A 27812-nucleotide genomic window follows, 5' to 3' on the forward strand; every position below is an offset into this window, starting at 1 on the left:
CTGACAAACTGAGAATGGTGTGTTGACAGCCACGAGTTTGCTCTCTTTAAAGAGCTATAACTAAGGGGACATGGCTCATGCTTAAGTAAACAGTAAGAAGTCTAGAACTCTTACTCAGACAAGCAGGCCATGGCATGTATTTCAAAATCGCTATGACATCAAATGGGTCGGCAGATCGACTGGAAGTTGTTCTGCAAAAGGCACTTCTTTGGCGACATCTGCCATGTGGGTCTAATTCTTCACCTTGAATGATTGTGAGTGCTGTGGAGGTTCACTGTGGGTTCGTCCCTGTTTGACAAGATGCTGATTCTCGAGACAGAAAAAGGGGAGAGAGAGAAAAGCTTGAGAGAGAAACAAAAAGACAGAAAACTGACAACAGTCCAAAATCCCAAATGCCGCCTAAACACTATCTCTGACAGGAAAAAAGAATGCGGGGGATGAGAAGGGGACTGAGAGATTGGAGAGAGGGGTATAGGAAGAAAAAGAGAGAAAAAGTTTTGAGGCAACATATGGCTTTGATTATGAGGGGCAGCATAGACAAGCCAGCCTTTGCTGCTTGTTTTGACTGGACTTTTCAGAGGAAGTTGATGTTGTTTGTTTTTGAATTTCAAGTGGCTTGTTAATTGATGAATACGAGCCATGGAGACAATGACTGAGCAGAGATGAGACACTTTTTTTTTTGTCTGGTGTGAACTTTTTTTGCATTCTCATTGTAAAACTACGGTATGTATTTGTGGGAGTAGGCAGTGGCTGTGTGGATGATTGTAATATATACAGAGACTACTTTTTTCCTTGAATTTGCTCCAGTATTGCCTCCAATGTGCTTTGATGTGAGATGAAAATGAGCTAAAATTTCTAAGAATTATTTTCCCAGTTTGTAGGAGCTTCAAAAAGCCACAGGAATTCATGGATTTGATGTTGAAATAGATGTTGCTATAGAAGAATGTACAAAGGATGGGAATGAAGAGAATAAAACAAACAAGAGCAAACAAAAAAATAACAGAACATAAAATATCATACTAAGACAAGATGTTGTAAAAAAAAAAATCTGCAATTCTGAGGAGAAATATAGAAGATCCTATTGCTGGCTGACTTAGAAAATGCACATTATTCTGGCAAAACATTCCAAACACCCAGCAAAGCTGGGATTCAGACTTCTTATCTGTCACTTCCTTGCAGACATATTGAGTGTGAGACGAACCTCATGGCAAAGCGTCCTGCACCGCTGAATATGAATAAACCATCAAGTGCAGAGACTCAAGCCAAGCCAAACTCAGCACACAGGCATCACAGCAGATCAGAACAGGAGGCCCTGGAGCTCTTTATTGGCAAGCACAGCCAGACTCCTTTATCCCTCCCTCCATCCCCAGAAAGTCCTTTTCCCAAAGTTAATTGCCCATCAACAAAAGATAATGGCTGAAAAAAATAAAAGAGCAATTTTTTTCCCCATTACTTTCAGTTAAAGTTAGGGTGACACGCATTCTTACAGAGGACGAAGATACTGTAGGTCAGAGTAAATGAGAATCCAGTGGAATACTGGTGAGGGTGGCGGGTTCTTTTAGGAGAAACTGGAGACCGGGAGCAGGCTGCTTGTTTTCTGAGAACTTTGAGGTTGTGATGATGATTGGAAGTGAAGTCTGTTTGGTAGCTGCTGCCTATGCTTCAAGGACAGCTGCATAAATGTCAGAGGGGTTTGGACCTTGGTCTCTGGCATAGATAAGTTCAAAAAAGCATGAAGGATTAAAGAATAATCATGAATGTCATTCAATAGACTTTGCTGTCTTAAGGCTCCGTTTTGGACACAATTACAAAATGCTTTATTTGGAGTGAAACCAAACTTCTAGAATAGAATAAGTCAATATTTGAAATACACTTCAATTTTCTAAAAAATAAAAAACGACAAAAGTAACTTTTATGATCTATAGTGATAAAGTAAGAACGCATAATTGGCATTTCATCTATTCCACTTTGTAAACTACTGAATTGTACTGTAATTAATGTACAAAGCAGATGTCATTGAGCTTAGAGGTGACAGCTACTTTTACATTCTACTGTAACCTCTACTTAATCTTTTGAAAGTGAAAATTGCTTTTAATATACATCAGTATTTAATTGTTATCTAAAATGTATCATAAATATTGTAATTTACTTGCTTATCAAAACCTTAACACCTCATTAAGCCTTAAGTCTTTTTCTTTCAAATCGCCTTTGAGGCCATGAACCTCTGGCCACCACAGTTTGGCAGCAGCAACAACAAAGTGTGTTGGAGGATGAGTGAAACATTATCCATAGGACGGGAAACCAGCAAGGAAGTGGAGAACAGGAGCTACGGGAGGATGTTCTCTCTGCTTACCAAACATAAACTCAAGAGGATCTTTTCCGAGGGTAGGAAGGTGTTAATGAAAGTATCAATGTCCTCACACTCCTCCCATATCTTCAGGGACCACTGTTGCGGCTCGCTTGTGCATAGATATGTGTGTGTGTACGCATATGCAGTTAGTAATGATCACAATGTGATGCTAACAAAAAGATAATATTTCTATAACGTTTCTTGTCCTAACAAAAATATTTCACACTGCCCATCATGGCCGGCACAAAACAGAGCTCGCTCTTATTTTTACAGCGTGACCACTAATTAAGATATTTTGCCAAGGGAACACATTAGTGGGAGAGGGAGTGGAAGGGAATTACATCACTGTGTTATGTCTGATGACTGGGAGGTCTGAAAATTTCCTATGGTAGAAATACAAAGCAATAACACGTGATAGAACCGTTATTTAAGTTTTCAATCACATTTATTATTACAGGGATATATTGCCCATAGTCAACAAAATATAAAACGAAACACAATAAGTGACAGGGCCACTTCACCCACCCAAAAAAAAAACAAAACACAAAATATTTAAGTACGATCAAGTGAAAATGGTCCACACCTACACTGCGCCTCTTTTAACCTTTCTAGTGTTCAACCTGATGAGCGCTTAAATCAGGCAAAAATCCCAACACTGAAGATAAATCTTCTACAAAAGCCAGTCTATTTGACTTTTTGTTGAATAAATATTAAAAAAGAGACGAGAGATAGCCACCATTGAACCAGGCCTGCTTTAGCAAACCAAACAAAATAGGCAGTCTGTTTTTGCTCCAAAAATGTCATTTAAACAGTCTTCACACATATCACCTATTAAACCTTAACTTTGATCTGCAAAGTGCTCTGCCATGTACTTCTCAATTACACTTACATACCTATTCTTATCCTATACTTGCAGTGCTTTTTTCATATTGGGGGCAATGTAGGGAGTCAGTGTCTTACCCAGGCACACATCTACACGTGGCTCAGGATCAAACCACCATTCATCCTAATGATTATCCTGTGTGCTGAAGTCATGTTGTGCAGAGCACACGTAGTGAAAGTGAAATCACCCTGCTTCCCTAAACCTAATCAAGTGTTTTGGTTCTCAAATCTAAATACATAGTTGTAGAGACTTACTAAAAGCAAAAATTGTTTTTATTGCAATTGAAAAGTATTAAGTCACTTAAGATTTCTGTTACAGTTGCATCTTTTGTTACTTCAGTGTTACTGTCAGGGAGTTGTATTAGTTTGGGGAAGTTCTGACTTCTCCAGATAATTAGAAAATAAGTGTTGAAGTGTAAAAACAGACAACTGCAGGCAAGACCTGTAGCTGTCTGTCATTATCTCATCCACCCATCAATCACATGGAAGCGCCACCCTGTGGGGAATATTTGCCAGCAGGCATGCAGGTGAACCCTTAAATCAGCTTTAATTGGGCTGCTGAGTAACAAGCATGGTTGAAAGGTGTGGGAAAGTTAGTCTGTGAACTTTATAGTGCTCTGACAGACTCCCAACAACTGGAACAGCAAGCGGTGATAGTCAGTCTTTATTAATGTTTTTATTGGCTGATAGTCTATAGGTTATTTAGTTGTAAGAAGTTGGACATTATTAGTATCAAATTCTTATCCAAAATAGATACATTTTCTTTTATCTTAAACAATACACAGTACACAGTCAGTAAATGTTTCAGAATGGTTTTAGTTTAACCTTATAAACTTGATTTAAATGCTGCATTTATGATATTATCTTTTTAAAAAAGTTTTATTACTTATCCACACTGCATATATCTTTCATCGTGTTCACTTGGAGTTTTTTACCACTTTATCTTATACCTGTCAAACAAGATGATATTGGTGGAAATGTTGCACTTGTTGGTCTCAGACTGGCAGTTTTTCTAAAATCAATTATTTGGCTTTGGAACTCAGCCAATTGCTTATCAACCAGTAGGTCTCACAGATAAACACCCACCCACCTCAGGAGTAAAATGTCCATGGCTCAGGCTAAGGATACTCCTCTCAACTCAACACTGCAAATTTATTGACAGCTTTTAAAGAAATATTTACTGTCCCACTTCCTCTCCCCGCGGGCACCAAGCCTGTAATCTCCCTACTCGTTTATTAGATCATTTGTCAAAGCCTTGAGCTTTTCTACTCTCTCCTCTCTCTTTGACATCATCTGCTCCTTTCACTTTCTGGAGATAGTGTGTATGTAGTGTCTGCAAATGCTTATGAGGCAGACTTTCAGAGGTGGACAGAATAAAGAGAGAGACAGAGAGTGCAATGGACCTCAGAGATTAACTCCTTCCGTGCCCTTCCTTTCCTTTTTAAAACAGAATTTACAGCTGATTAGCCTCCACTGTAAAGACAGGCCCCAGTTCACAGAAGGAACGCTGCAAAACATTTATGCAAGGCCAGACGCAAAGACCCTTATTAAAAACATGTGTTCTTCCAAAGACCCCTCAGAGAGAATAAAAACTCTGCAGATGGATCATTTTCAGCACATCATTGAAGAAATTATTGTTGTTCTAAAGCAGACACATGGATACGCCAAAATGACACATGTTGCATTTTTAAACAGTAAGAACATTTGTTTTCACAGAAAAAAACAAAAGTGTCGACAGAAAAGGTGATAATCTAATATTTCAGAAATATGTCAACATTTTGGAGAATTTGCTCTTTTGCTGCAAGCTGTCTTAGCTTAGCAAAAATGACTTTCTGGAGATACAGTCAGAAATAAACTAAATATCCTGTTACCTCCACCAAGATAGCTAACACCCACACATCACACTACTAATTCAGCCTGGCATCAGAAACACACAAGGCCCATTTTAGAGTTGTTTTACAATGGAAAGTGTTAACACTGTAAGAGGGCTTAAGCCAAACCTTTACTGTTTCCTGACCAAGGTTTTGTACCCAAACGTTTTTGTTGCCTAAACCTATATATATATATATGAAAAGAGACAGACATGGTCACACCTCTCAAAAGTTAAGCCAAATGGAAGTGGAAGTGACTTGAAGTACCTCTGATGGCCACTAAGATCTGGCTCATGAACCTTCCTGGTTGCAATAGAATCCTATTTAACAGCATCAACATCTCATAAAATGGTTTGTCAATGCATTTTTCACAAAAGTCATTGTGGTATCATTTGCTAATTTCGCTCCTGCCAATCACTGTGCTGGAAATATTTGTATATTTGTCCTCAAAGGTCAGTGTTTGTGGGTGTGATAGGCATGATGGGCATGCCTGTGAGCCTAGACTGAAAAGTCTGTCGCAGGAAACAATCCTGGAAAACTTGAGTAACAGCAAGCTTATTTTATTTATGGCTACTTTGATGTCATTTGTCAGTGGAGTTAATGATACATATTCCTCAGGGCTCTTTAGTTTAATTATTTTAATCAGATTTGATTCTGTGTAATTATAGCCTGTTCTTGAAGGAATTGAACAAACACACTCTTAAAGAATTTGGACTTTCAAAATAAAAGCCCCTTGATTTGATCCACTACCACCTCTCCGACCTCTCAGTGGTGATTGTGTTGCTCGCTTACAAGGCAGAGTTGGCTCTTTGATTCAAATATTACAAAGCCCAGTGATCCACAGCAGGACATTCTGTGCATGTCTTAGATATGCTAATGATTATGACATCAGTTTATCTTAGACTTAAATGACTGGCCTTCATTATCACTATTTCATATCTAATTGATCAAATATGTTCATTTAGGTTTAAACAAGTTGCAGTTACATATGCATTTTTTTTGTGCCATCTGTGACTTTCATTGTAAAGAATTTCAGTGGGGTGTGCGAGTCATGTGTCCAGTGCGTTTTGTATTGGGATGAATGGGCGGAAGGATCATTTAGATGTGATAACAGAGTCATTTTAAATACAAGCCATGATCTTTTCCGAACATTAACCATTTGACATTTAATCATTTACCTTTACCAAGTAGCTTGTAACAGTGAAACAGAGTGAAATTACATGGAATCACAGATTAAAAAGTAAAACTTATTTCAAGACTATTTGGTCTTGACACTGTGTTACTCTGAATATTTTTGTGTGCAGCTGCACAAGAAAAATAGCAAAAATCGTGACTATAGACATGCATCAGTTGATCATATTTACATCACTGTTTAACATTTTGCAAGACTGGATTTCAGTTGCATAAGAGAATTACCTTTTTCTCATATAGATTAAAAAAAGCAATTATTTACACTTTATTGACTGAATGACAAAATTTATCTTCCATTGCCTTCCGTTATTATGTTCAGCGAAGATAGCTGTCTATTTGTTGTATTTACTGGTTAGACAGCGGCATATTTCTTCTCATGTAACTTTTAGTAAAACCTAAGGACTCATTGGATTCAAACCAGAAAATCTTATTAATAAACTCAAAAATAATTGTCGAAATTGGTAAGTATTCAAAGTTAGCACTGAGCTCATCATTCCACAGCAGCAGTAGAATCACCCACTGTTTCCCCACTTGACGGTAACCTGAGTGTGTGTGGGCAGAGGCATGAGACGGTAAAAGTGAGAGTGAAATATTGTTAAAAAAAAAGTGATTAAAATGTTGTTATTGCTAAAGACATGTATGGAGAGGGAGCAACTGGCATGGACATTCAGCCTCAAAGCTACTGTTGCTGCCAGGCTTCAGCTGCTACGTGTGCCTAGTCTTCACCACGTGCCCACAGAGTACACAAGGCAGCCACAGGTATGTCCCCATCTCCCCAGGCAACACCATTCACAGCCAGGATGCTGTCAGAACATTTCGGGTACCCTGTCAAGGTAATGAGTTGTGACTGAGTGTGCTGCCAGAGCACAAGTAATTGTTCCATTCATATACCTTCCATTGATGTAGGCAAACTTTACTCTGCCAAAGAAGGACTCTGCACCATGTGTATGTGAGCCTGTCGTATGGTTGTCTGCTTATACAGACTGTGGATGTATGTGTTTTTTTGAACGTGTGTATGGATCTATTTATCTGTTAGTGGGTTTGTGTCTGCGAGCCTGAGGGTGTTCAAAGTTGTTTGCCACAGTGGAAAAGATAATCAGAAAACTGGCTGATGGTGAAAATCCGTCCAGGTGTTTATGAGCGTGTGCTGGAGTGTGGGTCTCTGTCTCGGCCTGGATGGTCTCTCAAAGGTCCCTGTGCCACATGAAGTTTGCGGTGAATGAAATGTTGAGCTGTGCACTTTGGTGCAGCCAGTGAGTTAAAAAACGTTGCACAACAGGTTGGTGCAAAACAGAACTGTGATCTACAAGCGTCTTTTTGGAGAAGTCATGGCAACATTAGGCATGTTTTCTTTTCTTTTTAAACACTTCAAGTTGAGCAATGCAGACAAAACTTGATTGCCTTGCTGCTGACTCATCTTCTGTGTTTCCAAATTTCAGTTAGAATTGCCTAAAATAATAATCCCTAAAATTTCTCATTTTATTCTGATCACATAAACAATGACAATAAAAACAAACCCTCTGCTCAATTTCCCTATTTTGCCCTTAATGTCAGGCTATATGAGGTGATTTACAAAGCAATCAGGCATTGGTAACAAATTGTGGCAAAAACTAAAGTGGGTCCATAACACCAGTGAGGTACAGACCGAGAAGATAGAAAAATTAGTTACGGGCATTGTTTCCAACTGACATAATTTCAGCTATGTGAGTTTCAATATAAACAGAAGAAGGAATGAGAAAATAATTGTGGTCAACTGGTGTGTGTGGTAACCCATTTCAGTTTTCATGTTGGATGTAGCGTACTTTTTCCAGGGTTTTGGATTTCTCATTATGTTTTGTACATGAACTTTTTGTATAGCTTGATACATGGTGTTAGAGTTCAGTGAGGGCTGCAGCGTTTGCTGTTCAACTTAAAATAACAAAATAAAACATTCCTTCACATAGCAGGCTTTTTATTGAGGGGAAATGTTGCGGTGAAGGTAGAATTGGGGGTTCAGTTTTAGACGTTCATGGGTCTTCTTTGCCTGGTTCCAGACCTCAGAGTTAGTCCACTTCATGGAGTTAACTGACAATTAGAAAAACATGGTCATGTTAAGGAGGCTGCTTCAATTTGCTTGTGGTGTAAAAGCATATAATCAACCATACTATTTTATCATAGCAAATATGTAATTTTGACATGATTTCAAAAGCTAAACTACTAATAAGTCAATCAAATTAGAGGTAAGTAAAAAATATATTTGTAATGTGTTCATTGATATAATTTAGGGGTTATAAATTCACCCTGCTTGTTTGTTATTATTTGAATAATTTAGTCACCAAAGTTGGCACCACTTTGAAAGGGATAAGTGTTTGCTTGTTTGTTTGATTTGTTTGACACAGGTTGTGTGAGGTACATATTAGCAGAAAATGTCTTATTGGTAGTAGAAGCTAAGCAGCAGTCAGCACTACACCAAATGAGATCTGTGTTCTTTCGTTGCATGAACAATGGGTGGGCAATGTATCCTGCTGCTGATCATCTGTGACTGACAGTTCTGATGGTCTAATCCCCCAAAATCAACTTGGAGTCGGTTAAAAATATTTAAAATCGTGTCCAGCATGAAGCTATCTAAAAAGTCTGACACTACTCCTAACATCCTCAGCTGATCAGTGGCAGGATATATTTGGCAGCCATCATGTATGCGATGATGCCTGGTGACATGGACAATTTCTGCTGAGAAATACCAAAAAACTATCAGTTGCATAAGTGACGTAGACCATGTTTTAAAAGTGATTATTATTTCCACTGGTTTGTATTTCATTCTATTTTTTAAAATCCTGCAATATGACTATTTGCTCATACACATTTTTTTGCTTGCTAATTTGACTAATTATCAGGACTACCTCTGGGCTCTTGAAAGTTGGGGTGGTCTGTTCACTGGCTTTTGACATTATGAAGACTTTGAAAAATTAAAGCCAATTAAATACAATTTTGGAATTCTGAGCAGACCTCTTGCAAGCTGGCAGAACAAAATAAATAAATTCAGTTTTCCAAATCACCAAAAAAAGTAAAAAGAAGGAAAAAAAATCCCATCCTTACCACCCCCATGATGAATCTGAGTAAATAGCCCTCTACTTTGTTCCAAATAATTTCCTGCCTGAAAGATTTCAGGGACAAGGTAGTTTTGGTTTTCTCCCTCAGAGAGCTTTAGCTTGTTTGGCTGCAGGGCTAAGGGTCCAGCTCTATCAACTAGTGCCAATGTAAACACAGCAATTCCTCTCCAATTAGATACACTAAATGCATTGGACTCGGTGCAATAATGTGGCTGGTCCATGCAATTAATGCAGCTTTAGTCTCCACAGGCTGCTTTGGATGGCTGGGATGGCTAAGATGTATCCGGTTTCAGTTCAAGGCCAGTCACTGGAAGTCTGATTGGGCAGGTTGGACTCATCATGGAAGTATAAACATGAGATTGGATGGACGCTTGGTGGTTGGGGTTTTCTTTGGGTCAGCTTTGGAAAAATCTCCCCCTCTGACTGACCTCTCTACCACGGATAGTTTACTGGATAGCACCAGAATTTGTCAGGGTGGAGATCAGGGGAAAGGGAAGCGGCATTTCAACTTTTTCAATTCAAGGACAGCACAGAAGATGTAATCATTATGGGGAGGATAAGCCAACATGGAGGAATTGCAGTCACTGCAAAAATGAAATTACAGTGAATATTTTAAATTGTCGCTGCAATTTCAATGTATTTTAAAGGATTTTGTCTAATAAAAGTATATACAAACAAAATGGCCCAATTCTAAAGTGTAAAAGTCTTTTAACAGATCAGGGTCACATTTAGGAATTAGCCTGTAGTCTACAATGTGCGACCACATGAAGTAGTTCAAACTGAAGCATTACCATTCTCACATTGTTGTCATTATCAGGGTAGATAAAGATTCATCCATGACAACACAATATTTCTGTTACACTGAAGATGTAGCATCGGTTTAGTTATTCAGAATACTGGCATTTGTTTTTAATTTTTGCATGTTAAGAAAAGGGGAAAAAGGTTTATAGAGAATTTGGTTGAAGCTATTTGCATCTTCATATTATTTTCACTAAGATTATTGTCACTTTGCATTTATTTTGAATGATTTCACGATTGAAGGCATCAGCACAAGAAACTTGTTCTGCAGTTTTGAAAACAGCAGGACACACAAAACAGGTTTAGAAGAAGATCATTGTTCTACTCCTCTTTTGTCCAACAGCCATTGTGCATTGTATGCTCCTGGGGAGTTGCTTTGTTCTATCAGCCTGTGGCACTGTGCTGTCTCAAAGATAGTTTGCTAACAGAGCTTTCACTCCATTGCCTCTAATGAAAATCCATACTAAACATTTAGCTCTATGTGAGAAAGGGGGGAAATTCAATAAGACACATAACACAATTTATAAATTACAGGAAGAACTAATCGAACCAAAAGGCAAAATGGAGAGATGGAGCAGTGTTTATATTAGTTCATTTTGCTTCATTTTGTGGAGTACATTTGTCAGCTTGTATGAGTTAGAGCATAAATATGCTGGAACATATTTTCCCAGCCAAAATGAAGCCCAGCATTGTATTTTATTCTGTCTTCTCTTCCACACAAATTATTAGTCATGCCGCCAGAGATGTCTCCACTGAGGTATTCCCCAAACTAATGGTCGCTCTTGGACAGCACCATCGATAGTAAACTAATCTGCAGTCTGCAAGGCACAGGAAACAGATCTCATTAGCACTCACTGAACTATCTTCCAAGGAAACTTTCATCTTCAAACCACTCTGACAAAGGGCCTGAAAGCCAGACTAATGTCACTTACTAGTTCTCGGTTTAATGGCTGACTGAAAATGTCTAATAGATGGATGAGGAATAAAGGAGTGAAGTAATCTGTTGTTTTTTCTTTGCTTACATGTACATGTTGTAAGGGACTGAAAATGGCTAAATATGTTGGTAAGAAAGTTTTTATGACAACTTTCACTGATAGAAATATTGCTGAAATCTGATGGTTAGAAAAAAAAGGTTTTGTATACATACTTATTATCCTCTCTGACTGTACACAAGAAAAAAAATACAACAATAAAAAATCATAGTTTCTTAGTTGGAACGATACGCACTTGTCCATTCCACACATTTCGCCCCAAAAGTATAAATAAATATGTACTATTTTCATGGTAAATGTTGGCCCTCCACTTGCGTTCAAAGAGAGCTGATTTTTGGAATAACACCCCCACGCTGTGGATGAAGCTACAACATACAACTGAAGAACTGTAAATTGTATTTGGCCACTAGAGGGCGATACCAGTCTAAGTGCAAATCCCGCGAGCGTTGCAGATTTCTCCTTGTTTGTTTATAACCTGTGAACTTCCGGTCTTGACTAGTTTTGTCCGTACAAGCTAACCAACTTAACTGAACTCAAAGTCTATTTTTACGATGGGATGTGATGGCGGAACGATTCCCAAAAGGCACGAGTTGGTAAAAGGTCCGAAAAAAGTAGAGAAGGTGTGTTACTTTTATTTCTGCTCCCTTTCTGTTGAAATTCATCCGTGCTCTGGACGCTGTTGAAAACAGTCGGTTGCTAACGCTAACAGGCTAAACACATTATTACTAGCTTATGAAAATTCACTTCAGACGCAGTTAATTGACAGTTGCAGCTATTTAAATATACTTTTACATTAAACGATGTTGGAATTTGCTTCAGCTTTCAAAACAAAGTCGTGTGATTTTTTTACAGGTTATAATTTAAGCGAATTTTCAATGACTACGTCATGTCGTGATGCATTACCGTCTGATATTTCCAGGTTGACAAGAATGCCGAACTAGCTGCCAAGTGGAAGTACTGTGCCTTGAGCCAGGAAAAACTCAGACGCCCCATCGTTTCTTGTGAGCTGGGCAGGTACGACATGTTTTTGTGTAAATTTTATCGTCACTCAAACAAAATTAGCACACTGTTAGGCAGAAAGTGTTGCTGGAACTAACGGGCTCATTAGATAGTAAACCCCGACAATCAATGGCTGCACGATAGTTGAGAACACTTTTATTGGCATGTTTTGTTTTCTCAGACATATTCAGTATTACAAAATAAAAAGAAAAGATATAGTAGTTTTACCAGATGTTTGGTTATTTCATTTTCATTGATCTCTCTGTTTAGATCATGGTCGTTTTATTTTTTTTAGTTCTAAATTAGATTTTAACAGTTGCTACTTAAAGTTTTGAACCAATTGAATAACACTTTAGTCTGTTTTCTTTGAATTAAAGACTAAGATGGTTGTAACAGGAAATCTGTCAATTTTATGTTATTAGACTTTTCTACTGTTTTAACAACTAAGGTTTGAGGAGTCACCCGTTTCTTTATGCCCTCATGTACCTGTGCAAGTTCAGAGCCTACTCGCCATAGGGGCACACTCTTTGTTTTAGAAAGAGTTAGAGTTGCTCTAAACTAAAACCCTTTAACAGAAGGGGATTATACTACATCAGACAGACTTCTTTAGATTTATCTTGAAAAATGACAGTTGTTTGAGATTGTATTTTGTATTATGTGTCAAAAGAAGTATTTTAGTTGATATGCCTCACTTTATAATGCTCATCCTGATCAAATGCACACGCTTGTATATAAACTGGAACAATATGTTGTGCAGCCTTATTACCCATTACTGAAAACAGTCGACTCTGAAATCCTGAATGTCCTGTCCATGTTTTGTTTCAGGCTTTACAACAAAGATGCCATTATTGAATACCTTCTGGATAAGTCTGCTGAGAGACCCAATGCTGAGGCTGTAGCACACATCCGTGGGATCAAGGTACCGTCGTTAAAGTGCTGTCATATGCATTTACATTTGAAGAGAGACTGGAGCCTATGCAATTGTGTCTGGACACATTTTTGTGTATATATGTATTTAGTTCAAAACTGGAAACTTATTCCATCGTATGTCCATTTGTTTCTGCAGGATATAAAGGAGCTCAACTTGACTGATAACCCTGAATGGGAGGGGGAGAGAAGAACTACGAAAGGAGACAGATATGAAGACATTCACTGTGGCATGTTCATTTGCCCTGTTGTTGGTTTGGAGATGAATGGCAAGCACAGGTAAATAACATTAATCAAAAGCAATAAACCTAAGAATTGATTATAGAGATGGCTACTTTATTGGATAGATATAATTGACTAACTCTGATCATTAAGATATTAATTCACAGTTTACTCAGCAGATCTCATCACTATTCTCATAACTAATCCAAAAACAGTTCAATGTCCAAAGCATTATTATTATTATTATTATTAGTTTAATCCCAGTAGTCTCTAAAATTCCTACACTTTATTCATTTTTTGTAATGTGCACAGGCAGCAGGTTATGGGGCATGTCCCTCTGGAGAAATGTTTTTTCATTTAATTGTGTTTGTTACACAAAAAGGCTCTGATGTCGTCACCCAATCATACTAGTCAAACTTTCACCCTGGTTACAAGGACAAATTAAGGATTACTTGTTCTTGTTACCCATTTGTGGAAGCAGACTGGTCAGAATCATTATACTTTAGATATTCTTTATTTATTTATCAAAACTTCCACTGCTTTCTGAAGATGTACAAATGATAAGACAAACAGAAATATAGACCTCTCGGCTGAGAACCACTGTTTTACTGGCCATAGAACCACTGTTTGTGTTAATCTTTGAAAAGCTTTTGGGGTCTCTTTGATCTGGAAGCATCCCTGCACAATAGAAAGATTAGAAAAAGAAGACACTCTACATATATGTTACATATCCCTATATTTTCTTTTCAGGTTCTGTTACTTGCAGACCTGCGGCTGTGTGTTTTCAGACAGGGCCCTGAAGGAGGTCAAGACAGACATCTGCCACAAGGTGAGTTTTTTTTATATACTTTTTTTGACTCTGGTGCTTTAATTTGTTAATTTTTTTTTATATACCCGTTATCTTCAACATAACTCTTTGTTACTGTCTTCTTACATGCAACACATGTATTTTTCTTTGTTCGCGTTGCATAACAAAAATGTTACTCAAACAAGTGGCTCTGATATTGATTTTTAGATAAAACTGTAACAGTCTGAGAATGGCATGGTTCCAGATGCACAGCTTCTACTTAGATGGATAAGAATTTAAGGCTGAAAATAAGTCTGAATGTTGTTTAATGCTCCCATGGGAGGCATGGGAGAGTTTGAAATCTCAGAACTCTGAAGAGCCTAATTAATTGTTGTAACTATCCATAAATCTTCGAGAAACCTGATTTAGCAACATTATTCTTACACTTTTAGTGAAATCTAAATGAGTACTAGTAAAAGTAACCATAAAACAATGGTGATAGGCTGATTGCTGTCATTATAATAATAGAAGAGCTCGCCAAGAGAGGCAGAACCAGACAGCTAATGTAAAACAAGCAGATAGCCTACTCCAATACATATATATGCTGGTGTATACATTACTGTATGTACTTGTTTTAGTGTTGATTAAAGTTGGAAGATATATTATCCAAATTTGAATCTAATGTTCTTCCCTCCAGCCCAATCTGACCCATTTGGAGCCTCGTGAAAATCTCACACAAGCACTCCTGCAGCCTACTTTGGGTTCTGACCTGTTAGTTCGAATTTCCCATACACAGTCTATTTTGAGATATTATGCAGTCTCTTTCGCTGTTTCTGTGGAAGTGAAAGCATCTTGAAAACAGTCACGCGTCAGTTGCTCTAGTTCTTCAGAAATGACGCCAAAACCACAGGAAAACAGGACTTATTGGGCCTCTCGGGTGTGACACTCTGTGTGCAGACTTTTACTGGTATATTTTTTATCTTGCATAAACGTGTTTTGACAGTTGATGTGAGATCATTAGCAGAATAATGACACAGTACAGGTTTTAAGGGCTTGTTAGTTTGGATGAACATTTGAACGGAAACAGCTTTTGTCTGTTTTTTATAACTTTTATAAACTTTCTTTTAATTTAAAATTCTACTATAGAAGACTCTGAATTGTATGTTAAATGCTCCGTGTACCCTAAAATGTGCCCACTTACCCAGAGCGTTGTGTTGCAGTGCTAGAAGCGGTCTGAATGCAACTTAGAGCTGTGTGTTCGTGTGTGTATGTGTTTGAGATACATTTTATTATTTCTGTTTGTGATGGAAATGTGTAGTTTTTTGCCTGGTCCAATACATATTTCCCACTGTGAGGCTTATTTCTTGCCTAAATTGAGCTTAGTTAAACTTTATATCATCTAAGCCTAACTAAAAAGTTTCATTTTTGGAGTGAACATTTGGCATGAAATTGTAAAAATGAAGATGAAATGGTGCAATGTCAGAGGCAGGGAAGAAGAAGATTTTGTGAAATTGTCTTTGTTGTTTACATTAGCTACTCCTTTATTTGTTCAACAATAAAGTTAGATAGTAGATTCATCGACAAATACATCTCACAAACTCCGAATTATAGTATCAGATTCATCATCTAATTTGTTGTTTATTCAATACTTTGTGTGATGTGTCTTAATAAATAACAATGATAGTAGTTTCAGAAACGGATGACTACATCTGTAAACCATAGTCGCACAACAGAATCTGGAAGTGCACATTGCAGGCATCTTGCTGTTCTTAGCTCCATTTTCCCTTGTTCCAGTGATTTCATGCTCCAGCATGGCTGCTGAAATTTCTGCTGCTGCTTGAGTTGCTCTGCGTGGCTAGCAGCCACGTCGATTCTATGGGAACAGTTGTCTGGTTCAGCACTTTGACCCTGTGCCACTGCTCCAGACAATCGAGTGCCTCAGGAAAGGTATTACTCTCAAACTTATTGGCAAACATGCCGTTGCTGTTGATGATCCATGGCAGATCTTTCACTCCGTAGATACAGATGTTGCGTACATAATGCCCTAGGAATTGATTAAAAAAAACAAAACAATTTAGGACATGTGCTTTGACATAAAGTCTAAGTTAGTTCTTTCATTTTTTAATCTTTTTTTTAATGTGAATGTTTTTGTTATGCTCTGTGTGTTTGTAGATTATTTAGTTTGCATCTTGGTGAATAAGTTGATATGCTTTTAGTTGTACACAAATCCGTTTTAATCTTACACCTGTTACAGCTCATACAAGTAATCACATCTATAATGTCCCAAACAAATCCTCCTCACGGTCCTTTCCTTATTTTTAGATGAGTGAAACTTGGGTTGTCATGGCAGTAATTGGTCTTATAATCTTATCTGGAATCAAGAGCCAAGCATAATTAAATTTGCCATCTCACATAACTCTGGACAGTTTCTGGAGGATAAAGTCTCCACATTGTCTGCCGTTGCCATGTCTCAGCAAGAGATATTCTCTATAAGACATGTTCTCACCACTGAAAACAGTAGTCAAGGTGATGCAGTGGTAAAACACACAAGAAGAAGGACTTGATGGAAGATTACGCTGCTTTGTTTGCCATACATTTAGTCTGGCAGACGAGGCCTCAGACCCCATCATCATCAGAATGGCCTATATCAATACGTGGAAAGATAAAGGCAAAAAGGGAAAACAAGAGAGCGTTGGGCTGCACAGAGATGAGTTTCTTGTTTCCTAGCAGTTGGGTGCTCAAGCAATAAACTGCTCTAAAGCAGATCCGTCTGATGCAGACATTTGATTTCATGGAGCCACTGTAGAAAATGCGTGGGCTGCAACATATTAGTGGAAACAGCTCAAGGCAAAGACTAATGAGCAAAACATGTTAATGTGGCAGGTCATGTAGATAAAGAGAAAATAACATTCATACTTGTTTGTGGGGGGTTGGTAAGATATTTGTCAGCAAAAAATATTTAGAAACAATAATTTTCTTTTGAACTGAATAGCAGTTTCCAAAGTATCAGCAAAGCTGACCAAGATGAATAAGCTGTCACAGTAACTGAACACAATTGTCTTCTTCAGTACCGTACCTTTGCAACCATTATGTTTGATTCCCTCTTGATCCCTCCATTTGATTGCCCGGATAGCTCCTGCCCATTCTCCATCAATGTTGCTGCCTGGAGCCTCTTCAGACATGTAACCAGACAAAATCAATAATTAGAATGTAACCTAAGTGAAATGCGCAGATCTATTTAGTTCTGTTTGGAGCTAGGCCTGTGCGTTGTGCACCTTACCCCTCGCCCAGTAGCAGCTGGAATACAGTCCTAAGTGCCTCCCATAGAAAAGCTTGTTAAAGCGGCTACAGTACTGCTCTTTATTTAAAAAGAGGAATTAATGAATGGAAAAGGTGCCAAAATAATTAGTTTAACGTCCCTGCCCCCTCTACTGCACTTCCTCTTTCTTTACTTCCGTCAATGGCTGCTAACTCTACACTGTCACCACTATCACCTCAGACAGAGCCACACTAGTGGTTTCCTTCTATGTAGCTTATTGCTAGTTTTGATGTTAGTTGTAATGTTATATCCTCATTTGTAAGTTTTTAACTTTGTAATCATGAAAACACTTTGATCATGAACACCCTTTACATTTTCCTCAAACTGCACCAGGCTACAGGCCTTCTATCTCTTTTTGTTATTAAAAATCTAAAAATGAATCACTTCAGGTGGCTGGATGAAGATTTCCACTTTCTTAATCTTTCTAAGCTCAATCTAGCAGTTTATTAGTAGTTTATTTTCATGTCTACATAAGATAAGGTGCATTCGTTTTACTTATTCGCATGTGTGAAATACCATTTTTATGTCTCGATGAGTATCTAGTGTGGATATTTTCGACACTAGAACACCCAGTCAAACAAGGCAATTAAGGCCTTTCCATAGCCAGTAGCAGTGTGTATACCGAGGGCAAAGCACATACACACCAAACTGTAGTTCCATCCAATTACTACGATGTCCTTTCAGGGAAAAAACGCATGTAACCTGCTTCAACATGATGGGATTGCATCGCACTGTGTCCTACAAGCTGTGGTGGATCACACTGCTGGTTTAGTATTTTGGAACATCGTGCACAACATGAAAATCTGTCAGTTTCACGGAAGGTGAACGTGTTTCTTTTAGAAACAAAGTTGAGCTGTACACACTTTCACTTTCACACCAAAAACACAGAAGCATGTGGCTGTCTGTGCTGCTGTGCGTACGATGCATTTACTTAACTAGTAAAGATCTTTTAGTGCCCCGATTCCAATCAAATGCATTCTGAAGCAACTCTTTGAGTTTAGCTAAAGGCAGCTTGTCAGTTTTAAAATGGTGTTATTACTCACTTGTAAATGTAATAATCTAAATGCAATTTTGGGTCCCACACCTAATATTCACAAGATATGGAGTTTATTGCAAGTGTTTTCTTCACTTTTCATAGCACCTTTTTTTTTATAAATGTGTTTCTTTCTCTGCCCCGCACTGTTTTGCAAACATTTAGATAAGCAGTTGATAATTTGCCAGTAGTCTCTGCTACCGCATCCCTGCAGAAAATGAGGGTGTGGCATTATCTTACAAGGCAGTTGTAAGATATTTTTTCTTGCAAAGCTTTAATCCACGCATTTGGAGCCACACCACTGTGGATCAGACCAATTAGTGTTCTGTACTGACGGATAAACCTCACCTCAGTGCAAAACTGAAATATATTTACTGTAAAAGTTGAGTCAGACAGAACAAAAACTGTGCTAAGCAAGTTGCTAAACTTTGTTGCAGTAATTGTTTTACTGTCTCTCCTGTTAGTTGATAACAACATCCGTACTTTAGAGTTGTGCAGCAGAACTGGGATAAAGACAGCAGTGGGAAATCAACTTGGGTCTGTATACTTGTTTAAAGAAAGCAAATGTTACCTTTGATGTGGTTGAGTGTCACAAAGTAGTGCTCGTCTGGACTGAATGTGTCTTTGGACCACTCCAAGAGATCGTGGGCTATAGGGCTTTTCAGAACAAATTCTACAAAAGCCTTTGTGAGAGCATAGTAGGCTGTTCCAAAATAAATCTGCAGATTGTGTGGAGGAGGACCTTTTTTCCGCCCTGGCCCCTTAGGAGCTACATGAGACCCTGGGATCTCCTGGTGCTGGAGTTGTGTTCTGTACCTCATAGACACTGGTTGTTTGACACCAGGTGTCATGTTTTTGTCTTTCCATTCCTTGCTCTGCATATACTGCACCAGTTCCAGGTTGCTCATGATGGGGAAATCCTGCCCACACAAATTCACAACCTTCTTCCAGCCTATGTTAGACTTTACTAGATCCTTCATGCAGTTCAGATCAGCTTGCAGGCGTGAAAACCCAGCATAGATCACTGTCTCACTGCGGCTGGAGACGATTATATTTTCAAAGCAACTGACTAGCCTTTGCACGGCCACCTGGTACTCCACTGACGCCTTGGCATCCACGTGAATACAGTAGACATTTTGTGGCGTGTAAATGGCTCTCAGCAGGCGCACAAAAAGCCCCAGCTCTTTGTGAACAGTCACAATGAAAGCTAAAGGGTAGTCCTCCTCCTCATTGCTCAGGGGTCTGGTGATAAAGTGTAGGTCTTGGATCAAATTTGAACACACCAAGTTGCTATTTAGAAGATAGCTTTCCACCTGTAGACATAAAAAAGATAATATTAAAACTAACCCAGTTATAAAGTATTACAACATTTATTTGTTTTTTTTTTGTTTTTTTCTAACAATTTGCACTCACTTGTACTTAGTGTCAGCCAGTCCATATGATAAATCACTAGTTCAGCTCGAGTTATCCTTTTTCTGCTTTATTTAGTTTTATTTCATTTTGTGCAGTTGTGATTATCTGATTCCCACTTGTCCTACATGCTATGTATGTGTAAAACTACCAATGAGCATTGAACTGCTCGCTGGACCTGGTGAAAAGGGATCCAGAAATTTCTATTCATGACGTTGCACAGAAATACATGTAAAGCCATACCTGACAGTCTCGCTGGTGCCATTCTACTCCTTTGTCCATGCCGGGCAGAAAAGCTTTACATTCATTGGAGATGGGTCTGCAACTTGAAGGCTGTTGGGGTTTTCGTTCGGGTGACGTCGTGGTCCTCAAATAAATGAATGAACAAATAATAATACTTATCCCCAGACACAACAGAAAGCTGTATTTTGTGCCTTCAAGCTGGTACATAATAGCTTTGTTTCTCTGTAGTATGTCGGCACCACCACAGATAAAGCTCCTGCAAGAGAGACACCCAGTTTGGTTATTTTCAGAAGGGTCACACATCCTTGAGAAATGTTATTCGGGTTAAATATGTAGGTTATATCTAATTGATGAGGCCACTTTTTAGAAGTCTCGTGTACCAAACATAGTCTATTAATAACCATTATCTGAGATGTGGCACATTGGCTGTCTTCTGTGCTTTTCTCAAGTAATTGACTTACTGTGGCAAACGCTAGTGTACTGGGACCATGTGACTTCTACGAAAGCTGCTTGAGACCTGCCTGGACCTGCTAGCTCATTGGAAAACATTCAACGACAGTTCTGCAGGAATGTCTTTGTGAAACATTTTTCTGTGGTTAAACATCATTCAACTGCATCACCAGAACACCTTTGGGTGAAAAGAGGCTTTTTGTCGAGAAAATATCAATCAGTGGATTACTGGTAGAGTTTATAGGCGAGTTGACTGTAATTTCTGTTTTGATAGCTTTTAGCATCGATTGTGCCTGCTGTGGTGTCGCTATTCTAACATGCTTCGCATCATTCAATCACAAAGTGATTTCAGTGGTTTTAAGCTTCAGTGAGGCTGTCAGAGGTTTGCTGATGCCGATCTGTAACAACACAAATCATTTATTTTGTGCTCCTTCTCTCATGATATTTCTGTTCCACGGTTGAGCTTATTGATATAATGCTGCCAAAGGATTATAGCTAATTTCACAATAAATTAAAGTTGGGCAAAGATGTTTACATGTTGATATCTGAGTGGTGATACAGTTCAGTTACTGAGTGCATTTGCAATTTTTTTTTATTTTATAGAAACTTCAATAGATCTATTAATGCCATTTTTTTGACTGTGTGACATGAGCTCCATTTTCTTTATGTTATTACAGAACCCTGGTGATAGTTTGATACCCTGCTGTTTGTATTATCTTTACCTAAGATTCAGTTGTTAACAGGAGCACAGTTTGCATTTTAATAAATGGATTGCATGTGTTTTGTTATTAAACAAAGTCAAAATCTAGATTTTATGCTCCATTGTGCCCTCAGGAGAGCAGAGAGACTTTGTAAATCCCAGAAGCCTTCTCTTGATCGTGTATCAGTGAAACATTCTCACTTCGGTCCCCCTGTTGAGAGCAGTATCAAAGATACAGATATCCAGAGGGGGCCTGCCATGGAAATGTGTACATTTATAGCCCGCTATCGAGATGCTTCTCCCAAACAACCCTGCTCTTTCCTGCCTCTGATACTTTCTGAAGAAACAGCTGCATAGCAATCAGTAGCTCTGTGCTTGTTTTGCTCTGATTTTTAAATTGAGATTTTGATGATGCAGTGTACAATCCTAAAGTTTATTTTGTAAGATAATTATCATTTCACTTTTCTAACACTGTGATGCTGCTGTCAAGGTCAAATAGCTAATGCTCATATATACGCAACACAGGATCCAATACAAACATGTAGATAAGAGGATGCAGTGTCAGCATAGCATTTACCTTTGGAGCAGTTCAATCTGAAGTCTCTGTGATGAAGGGAAGCTTTACTCATAAGCATCTGTGTAGATCTTTGTAACCTAAACAGCTCCTCTCAGCTATATTGCTAAAGTCCATTTGGAGTCCTGCGGTGAGCAGAAGTCATATCCATTAAGCTCCATTATCAGCAATAACAGTAACATTAGCAGCAGCAGCAAAATATCCACAATATTTCAGTTGTCAGGATGGTTTTGTTGTGTCTGCTGGGAAGGCTGACTTCTCTGTGCTTCAGGCTGTGTCAGAGTGAGGCAGAGCGTCTTGGACTGAGGGCGTGTTCTTCTCTAGATATACTCCTAACCGATTAAGTCGCTCCCCCCACACCCCCACGAGACAGGATGCATTTGTGCCTGGTTACCAGCAGTAACACCCAATCACCCACCTGACTCAGAGGAAAACACTTAGACAACACGCGCACACTCTTCATACAGTTTCTTCTGCTCTCCTGCCGCATACAGTTTCCTGCCCACTGGTGCGTTACAGCTTTCCTTTTTGTCCTCTTTCTTCCATTGTTACACCTCAGATCTTTTCACTTGAAGTTTGTTGAATTCCACTTCAGTTGCCCTGTCAGAGGAACACATATAGAGTCATCGACAGCGTCTCTCCTCTGCATGCTGCTCTCCTCTGACTTCCTTCCTGTTGCCGCTCAACTGATTCGTGCTGACTTGTTCCATGAAATGATAATAAGAAGCACGGCTCACCATTGGCTTGCGTCATTTGTGGTAATAGCAGCAGAAGAGTTTCTGACTTCAGAGCAGCTCCCACAGAGTTTGTTTACTGCTTGGTCAGCTTCTGAGATTATCTCTGCTGTGTTGGACAGAGCACATGGCCAGAGTTCACACCCACTGAGCCTGCATTATAACCACACAATAGATCCCCTGCTGGTTGCTCGGGTTTAATGTTTGTTTTCATATGGGTGTGTTTTCCGTTTTTTGTTCGGCAGGCATTTTACTTGTGTGGTTCTTCAGTTAGTTAGCAACATATTAAAGATGATGAAATATCACATAAAAGGTGACTATAACAAGTCAGCTTTCGATTTAGTGTAATACTAATAGCTTGTAAGAATAGGCCTTGTCATTCTGTCTGTTGATGTGGGATTTGCCTGAATTTGCCTCCGAGTCTCTTTTGATAACACAAATGCTTTCACGAAATATGGAAATACATTGACCTATGTTTTCTGTTTGCCTTTTCCAGTCGTCCAAATTTCTGCCACAAATACCTCACAAACAATTTTACAGACTTCCATTAGTCAGGGTAAACAAAGCATTGGTTTGCAAGACAAAACGGGACTACGTGACTTTGTCTTCTGATCACCTGGAACATGTCAAAGCAAGATTCATGCATAGATAGATCAAGATTTCTGAATAGCAAACCATACAAACTTGTACATGTGAAATGTATCTTTGAAGGCAGATTATCAATAAATTCAGTGCCCTTTTTAGTTGTATCTATTTTGTTAAGTACTATTTTAATCACATTTTTCCAACACACTCCCATAATATTGATTTAGCGCCTCGGTGTCAGAAAAACCTCACATTTACAACCCAAACTTCTCAATATTAGAATGAATTCATGGTAGCATGAATCCATTCAGGCAGTAGAGTGATATGAAACACAATATAACACAATACTGAACACGAATCAGTAATTAAACAGAATCTGTACCTTATACTTTGTTTTATTGATTTGTTCGTTTGTATGCATTTCTCCATTTGCTTTCCAGTGTGGTGATCTTTTTAAAGATGACGACCTTGTTGTGCTCAATGGCACAAAGGAAGAAGTGGAGAAGCTGAGGGAGAAGATGGGGGAGAAGAGGGCCAAGGCAAAAACTAAGGTGGGGATTCAGTGACTCCAAAACAATTGGTTCTCAGGTTTGAATATCCTTCAAAGTATTTTTCAGACTTTTTTGTAATGCAAATATTGCATTTACCTTTTTTAGAAATCAAAGAAGAACAAGGCAGCTGAAACTGTGTCTACACCATCAGAATCAAAGGGTTTGTATAAAGCCTGTGTGGAGCATATTGATAAATGACTTTATTATTTACATAAGCAAAACTAAGCAGCTAGCAGAATACCAGAAAATGCACCTCTTCGTTTGGATAATGCTTTGAATATGCTGTGGGGTAGTAGCTGGGTTCATTTCAAACTTTATTTCCCATTAAACCTCAGTAAATCCTCTGAGGATGATAATATCTGCCGCTTGTGGAAAGCCACTTGCATACAAACACCATCACCCTATGAATTTACTAAACAATAGTCACACTCGCAGAATATTGTGCATTTGATTTGTGAGTCAGTCCATCTGCTCTTTTCAAAAAATTAAAGTTTTCTTTCACAAAAGCATATTGTTTATTTGTTTTCCGTAGAAGAAGCAGTCTTCTTCGAGCGAGGTGGACCACCTCGGGTGGATGGCATAGGTGGGTGCAGCAGAAAGCCACATTTCCCAACATCCATGACTGATCTCCATGTTAAATGATTATTTCAGCTTATTGTGGGTTTGCAGTGGCGAGTCGAGCATGCTTTTCCTGCTTTTCCATTTGAAGCATCTGTACTGAAAACTAAAGGAACGAGAGATTAGTTCAACATTTTATTAACATTCAAAGTAAATAACAGCGAACTGAATAAGAAAAATATAAAATAACGCGGTGAACTAGTTTACGGTCCTGAGTGTTTTTGGATGTATACAAGATACAAAATAAACTAATTGCCCCCTGGAGCTTTCCTCGGCATTCGTCATATAGCTGTGGCGTTGCAGTTTGAGAAAAATATTTTCTCCCAGGGATTTCGTACCTCGGTTCCAGCCCTTTGATTAAATGCTCAAATCCATCTTTCTCTACTGTGTTTAAAGGCATCGTGTCTTTTGCCAGACAAAAAGCAATCGCGTGTGAAATCGTTTCGCTCCTCTTTGAATGCTTCTTGTACTTCTTGTGGTGGCAAAAGATGACACGAATGATTGCTGCTTTGGTCGTGTGGCTGCTGGTTTTAATCATTTGCACCAGATACCTGCACCAGATAAGTGGTTTTGTTCAAGAGCCCTGGTCTCGTTTTCTGTAAAGTTCCCACAAATGAATGTGATACTGACGAAGAAATAACCACTAACTTGAATCAGAACTTTCCAATGGAACAAAATAAGAGCATTCTTCCTTTTTTCATTTCTTTAAAACTTCATTTTTGTTTTTGTTGTCCTTATTGATTCTAGCCTTGTCAGATGACTTCTTTTCCATTTCTTGTTTCATTTAATTCAGTTGGTTATTTAAGCAACTGATGTAATAATATGTATTCATCCATCCACCCGTGCTCTTTTAAAAAGTTGCAGTGTGCAGCTCTCAGACATACACCACTTTATGTCACCAGTGGCGCTGAATGATATTCTCTGTTTTGCCTGATTCTTATATTCCTCCCAACAGAAGACACACAGTCTCCACCAGTGGATGTAGCTGGGAGGAGCTCACTCCAGAACGGGGATGAAAGTAGCCAGTCAGGTAAATAAACACACTTAGCGCTCATAAATACAGTTTATACTTGGACCACACCTCTTGGAACTTGTAAGTGTTGTTACAAGAGATGAAGTTTTATGAAACAGGATCAGAGTTTTGCCTTTTGAGACAACAAGTAGGAACTGTAAACACCTTTTATGCTTTAGGGACTTATGGGGCTGGAGTTCACCATTTTATTGGCTTATGTCCACAATAGGCCGCTATGTTCACCACAGCGGTCCCCTTGGATTATTGAGCAATTTCCATCCATTGTTTTTGGCACTTGATTCAGTTTACTGCCTTGTCATCTCGGAGCTCGTCTCTGCCAAACAGACTGGAATCAGTGCTGCTTTGCTGCCCCCTGCTTGCAGGTGCATCTCTCTGATGTTGCTGCTCAGAAACCTTTTTATAAGATAAACACAATACATATGAGAATTAACTTTTTGAAAAGGGGAGCAAATTCTAAGTCGTGTTATACGCCTCTGTCTTATTGTCTTCTCTTCAAATTTGTACTCGTGTTAAAATGTTTCTTTGTCTTCCTCTTCATCCTCCTGGTATTCCTGTGGTGTGGCATTTACCATCTAGCTGTGGCTGGACCCTCTGGATCCTCCACCTCCTCTAAAGACACCAAGTCTTCAACAGCGTCCACCACCAAGAGGTCCATTCAGGACATGGAAGGAAAGTCTGAGGCTTTTAAGTCCCTCTTCACCACACACAGCTCTGCTAAACGCTCCAAAGACCAGACATCCAACTGGGTCACCCACACCCCATATCACTTCTAGTAGCTGTCACTCATTTGCAAAAAAACACAAGTTTTTGATTACTTGTTAAAATTTGAATCCATTAAAGATCCACCACCCTGTTCTAGCACACTTACACACATGCAAACAGCTGACCTTTAGTAAAGTCACCAGTGAGTGGACACATTTCCAGCTTGCCTCTTCTGTTCCCATTAGCTCAGTGTTTACATGTTGTGAACATTTGTTAACAGCTCCCTGAGCGTTTCAGACTTCTTGTTTTGTAGCCTGAGGCCTCCCTCATGTATTGTCCCTACCATCTGTATTCTCAATCACAGCTACCTTGAGAGTTGATGCAATGTGGCTTCATAATCTCTGTCACTCTGCTGCCTCCTAGTGGCCAGAGTGCAGCTCCTCACAATGACTAAACCCCCTTTTTTTCTGTTTCTGTTTTATTTTTGTAGAATATATTTAACCAGTTAAACAAACGACTTAAGCTTATTTTAGTGTTTTTTTCAATTGTGGTTTGAAAAAGCTTTTTCAGCAACATGCAGACACTTTAAAGTGTCCCGACTCCTGGTGTGCATGACTAAACAAAACCCGATGATGGGGAAACTTAATTTTGGCTCAACGTTTGTATTTTTTCACCCTCCCCCATAAACATTGGGCCTCCATTTGTTTCTCCTGGCCTTCATGGAAGACCTTTGATGTTAAGGTAACAGTGTTACACATTAAACACACTGTTCTTCAAGCAGGCACAGATTTAAAGGTGACTTAAAGTATTTCTGTCCACTTAGCAACATTATTTTTTTCTTAAATGCATGTAACAAACAAATGTCTCAATAAAAATGTATCCAGTCACATTCAGTCTTTTCCAACTTTTTTCCTCACTTCCATGTATTGAGAAGATTTCATTGCGACTGAAATGCTCAACTTGTTTTTTTCATGTCCTGTTTGCATGAAACTTGCTTCCACGATGCCATGAAATGCACATGTATTCAGAACCTTCAGGGGGCACAGTTGGACCCCGGTGTATCCCACATCAGTCATTTGCATCGGTCAAATTCATTGGGCATGATTAGGTGAGGGGATTTGCATGGAGGTGTGGTGGTTAAGCACCGTCGCGTCACTGCAAGAGGGCTCCCGGTTCGAATCCCAGCTGGGGCCTTTCTGTGTGGAGTTTACATGTTCTCCGGTTAAGTGGTGACTCAAATTGTCCTTAGGAGTGAGTATGAGCGTGAATGGTTGTTTGTGTCTGTGTGGCCCTGTGTTGGACTGGCAACATGAGTGTACCCCGCCTCTCGCCCGATGACCGCTGGGATAGGCTCCAGCCCCCCCCCGCGACCCGACCGATGGATTAAGCGAGCATAGAAAATGGATGGATGGGTATAGAATATGGATGGATCATTTGGTAAGGTGATTACTTTCATATAAGGTATTGCAAGATTTTTTTAAAATGAAAAGACAACCATGGAGATCAGGGAGACACATGCTTCTGAAGAATTACATGGTGGGCTTTATTTTTCCAGCATTTAAAGTCCCCAAAAGAGCAGAAGCCGCCACTCTCTCTACTTAAAAACGTTTGGAAAAACAAGCAGACTCATCGACTTGACAGATCAGCCAAGATGAGTAATCTCTGACATTACCTCAATTACTGTGAGGAACATTCAGGGCCAGGTTATTAAATTACGCACAGAGGCAGATGTGCGCACTATGGGTGCAGATA

At 39.0% G+C, this 27812-nt stretch overlaps 2 protein-coding genes across 4 annotated transcripts; one reads left to right on the plus strand and one right to left on the minus strand.

Annotated features, from left to right (window-relative positions):
* Positions 1 to 11642: 11642 nt before the first annotated feature.
* rtf2 (replication termination factor 2) lies at positions 11643 to 26938 on the plus strand. 2 transcript variants are annotated; one of them, XM_072381764.1, is made up of 10 exons: positions 11643 to 11793; positions 12093 to 12187; positions 12998 to 13091; positions 13239 to 13378; positions 14072 to 14150; positions 23597 to 23707; positions 23813 to 23867; positions 24240 to 24290; positions 25281 to 25355; positions 25935 to 26938. In XM_072381764.1, the coding sequence occupies exons 1-10, from the start codon at positions 11725 to 11727 to the stop codon at positions 26129 to 26131; spliced, it is 966 nt and encodes a 321-aa protein (XP_072237865.1). In that variant the 5' UTR covers positions 11643 to 11724; the 3' UTR covers positions 26132 to 26938. The 2 variants fall into 2 exon arrangements, with proteins under 2 accessions (XP_072237865.1, XP_072237866.1); XM_072381765.1 differs by lacking the exon at positions 24240 to 24290.
* On the minus strand, positions 15515 to 22689 carry gcnt7 (glucosaminyl (N-acetyl) transferase family member 7). 2 transcript variants are annotated; one of them, XM_072381762.1, is made up of 5 exons: positions 21841 to 22689; positions 20114 to 20369; positions 19032 to 19773; positions 17185 to 17280; positions 15515 to 16152 (listed from the first exon to the last, which is right to left on the minus strand). In XM_072381762.1, exons 2-5 carry the CDS (start codon positions 20318 to 20320, stop codon positions 15908 to 15910), a joined length of 1290 nt encoding a protein of 429 aa, XP_072237863.1. In that variant the 5' UTR covers positions 20321 to 20369; positions 21841 to 22689; the 3' UTR covers positions 15515 to 15907. The 2 variants fall into 2 exon arrangements, with proteins under 2 accessions (XP_072237863.1, XP_072237864.1); XM_072381763.1 differs by having other exon boundaries at positions 15516 to 16152; positions 20114 to 20237; positions 21841 to 22688.
* Positions 26939 to 27812: the final 874 nt, after the last annotated feature.

This window comes from Leuresthes tenuis, unplaced genomic scaffold (genome assembly GCF_036924035.1).
Source record: "Leuresthes tenuis unplaced genomic scaffold, fLeuTen1.0.hap1 SCAF_3, whole genome shotgun sequence".
NCBI lineage: Eukaryota > Metazoa > Chordata > Actinopteri > Atheriniformes > Atherinopsidae > Leuresthes > Leuresthes tenuis.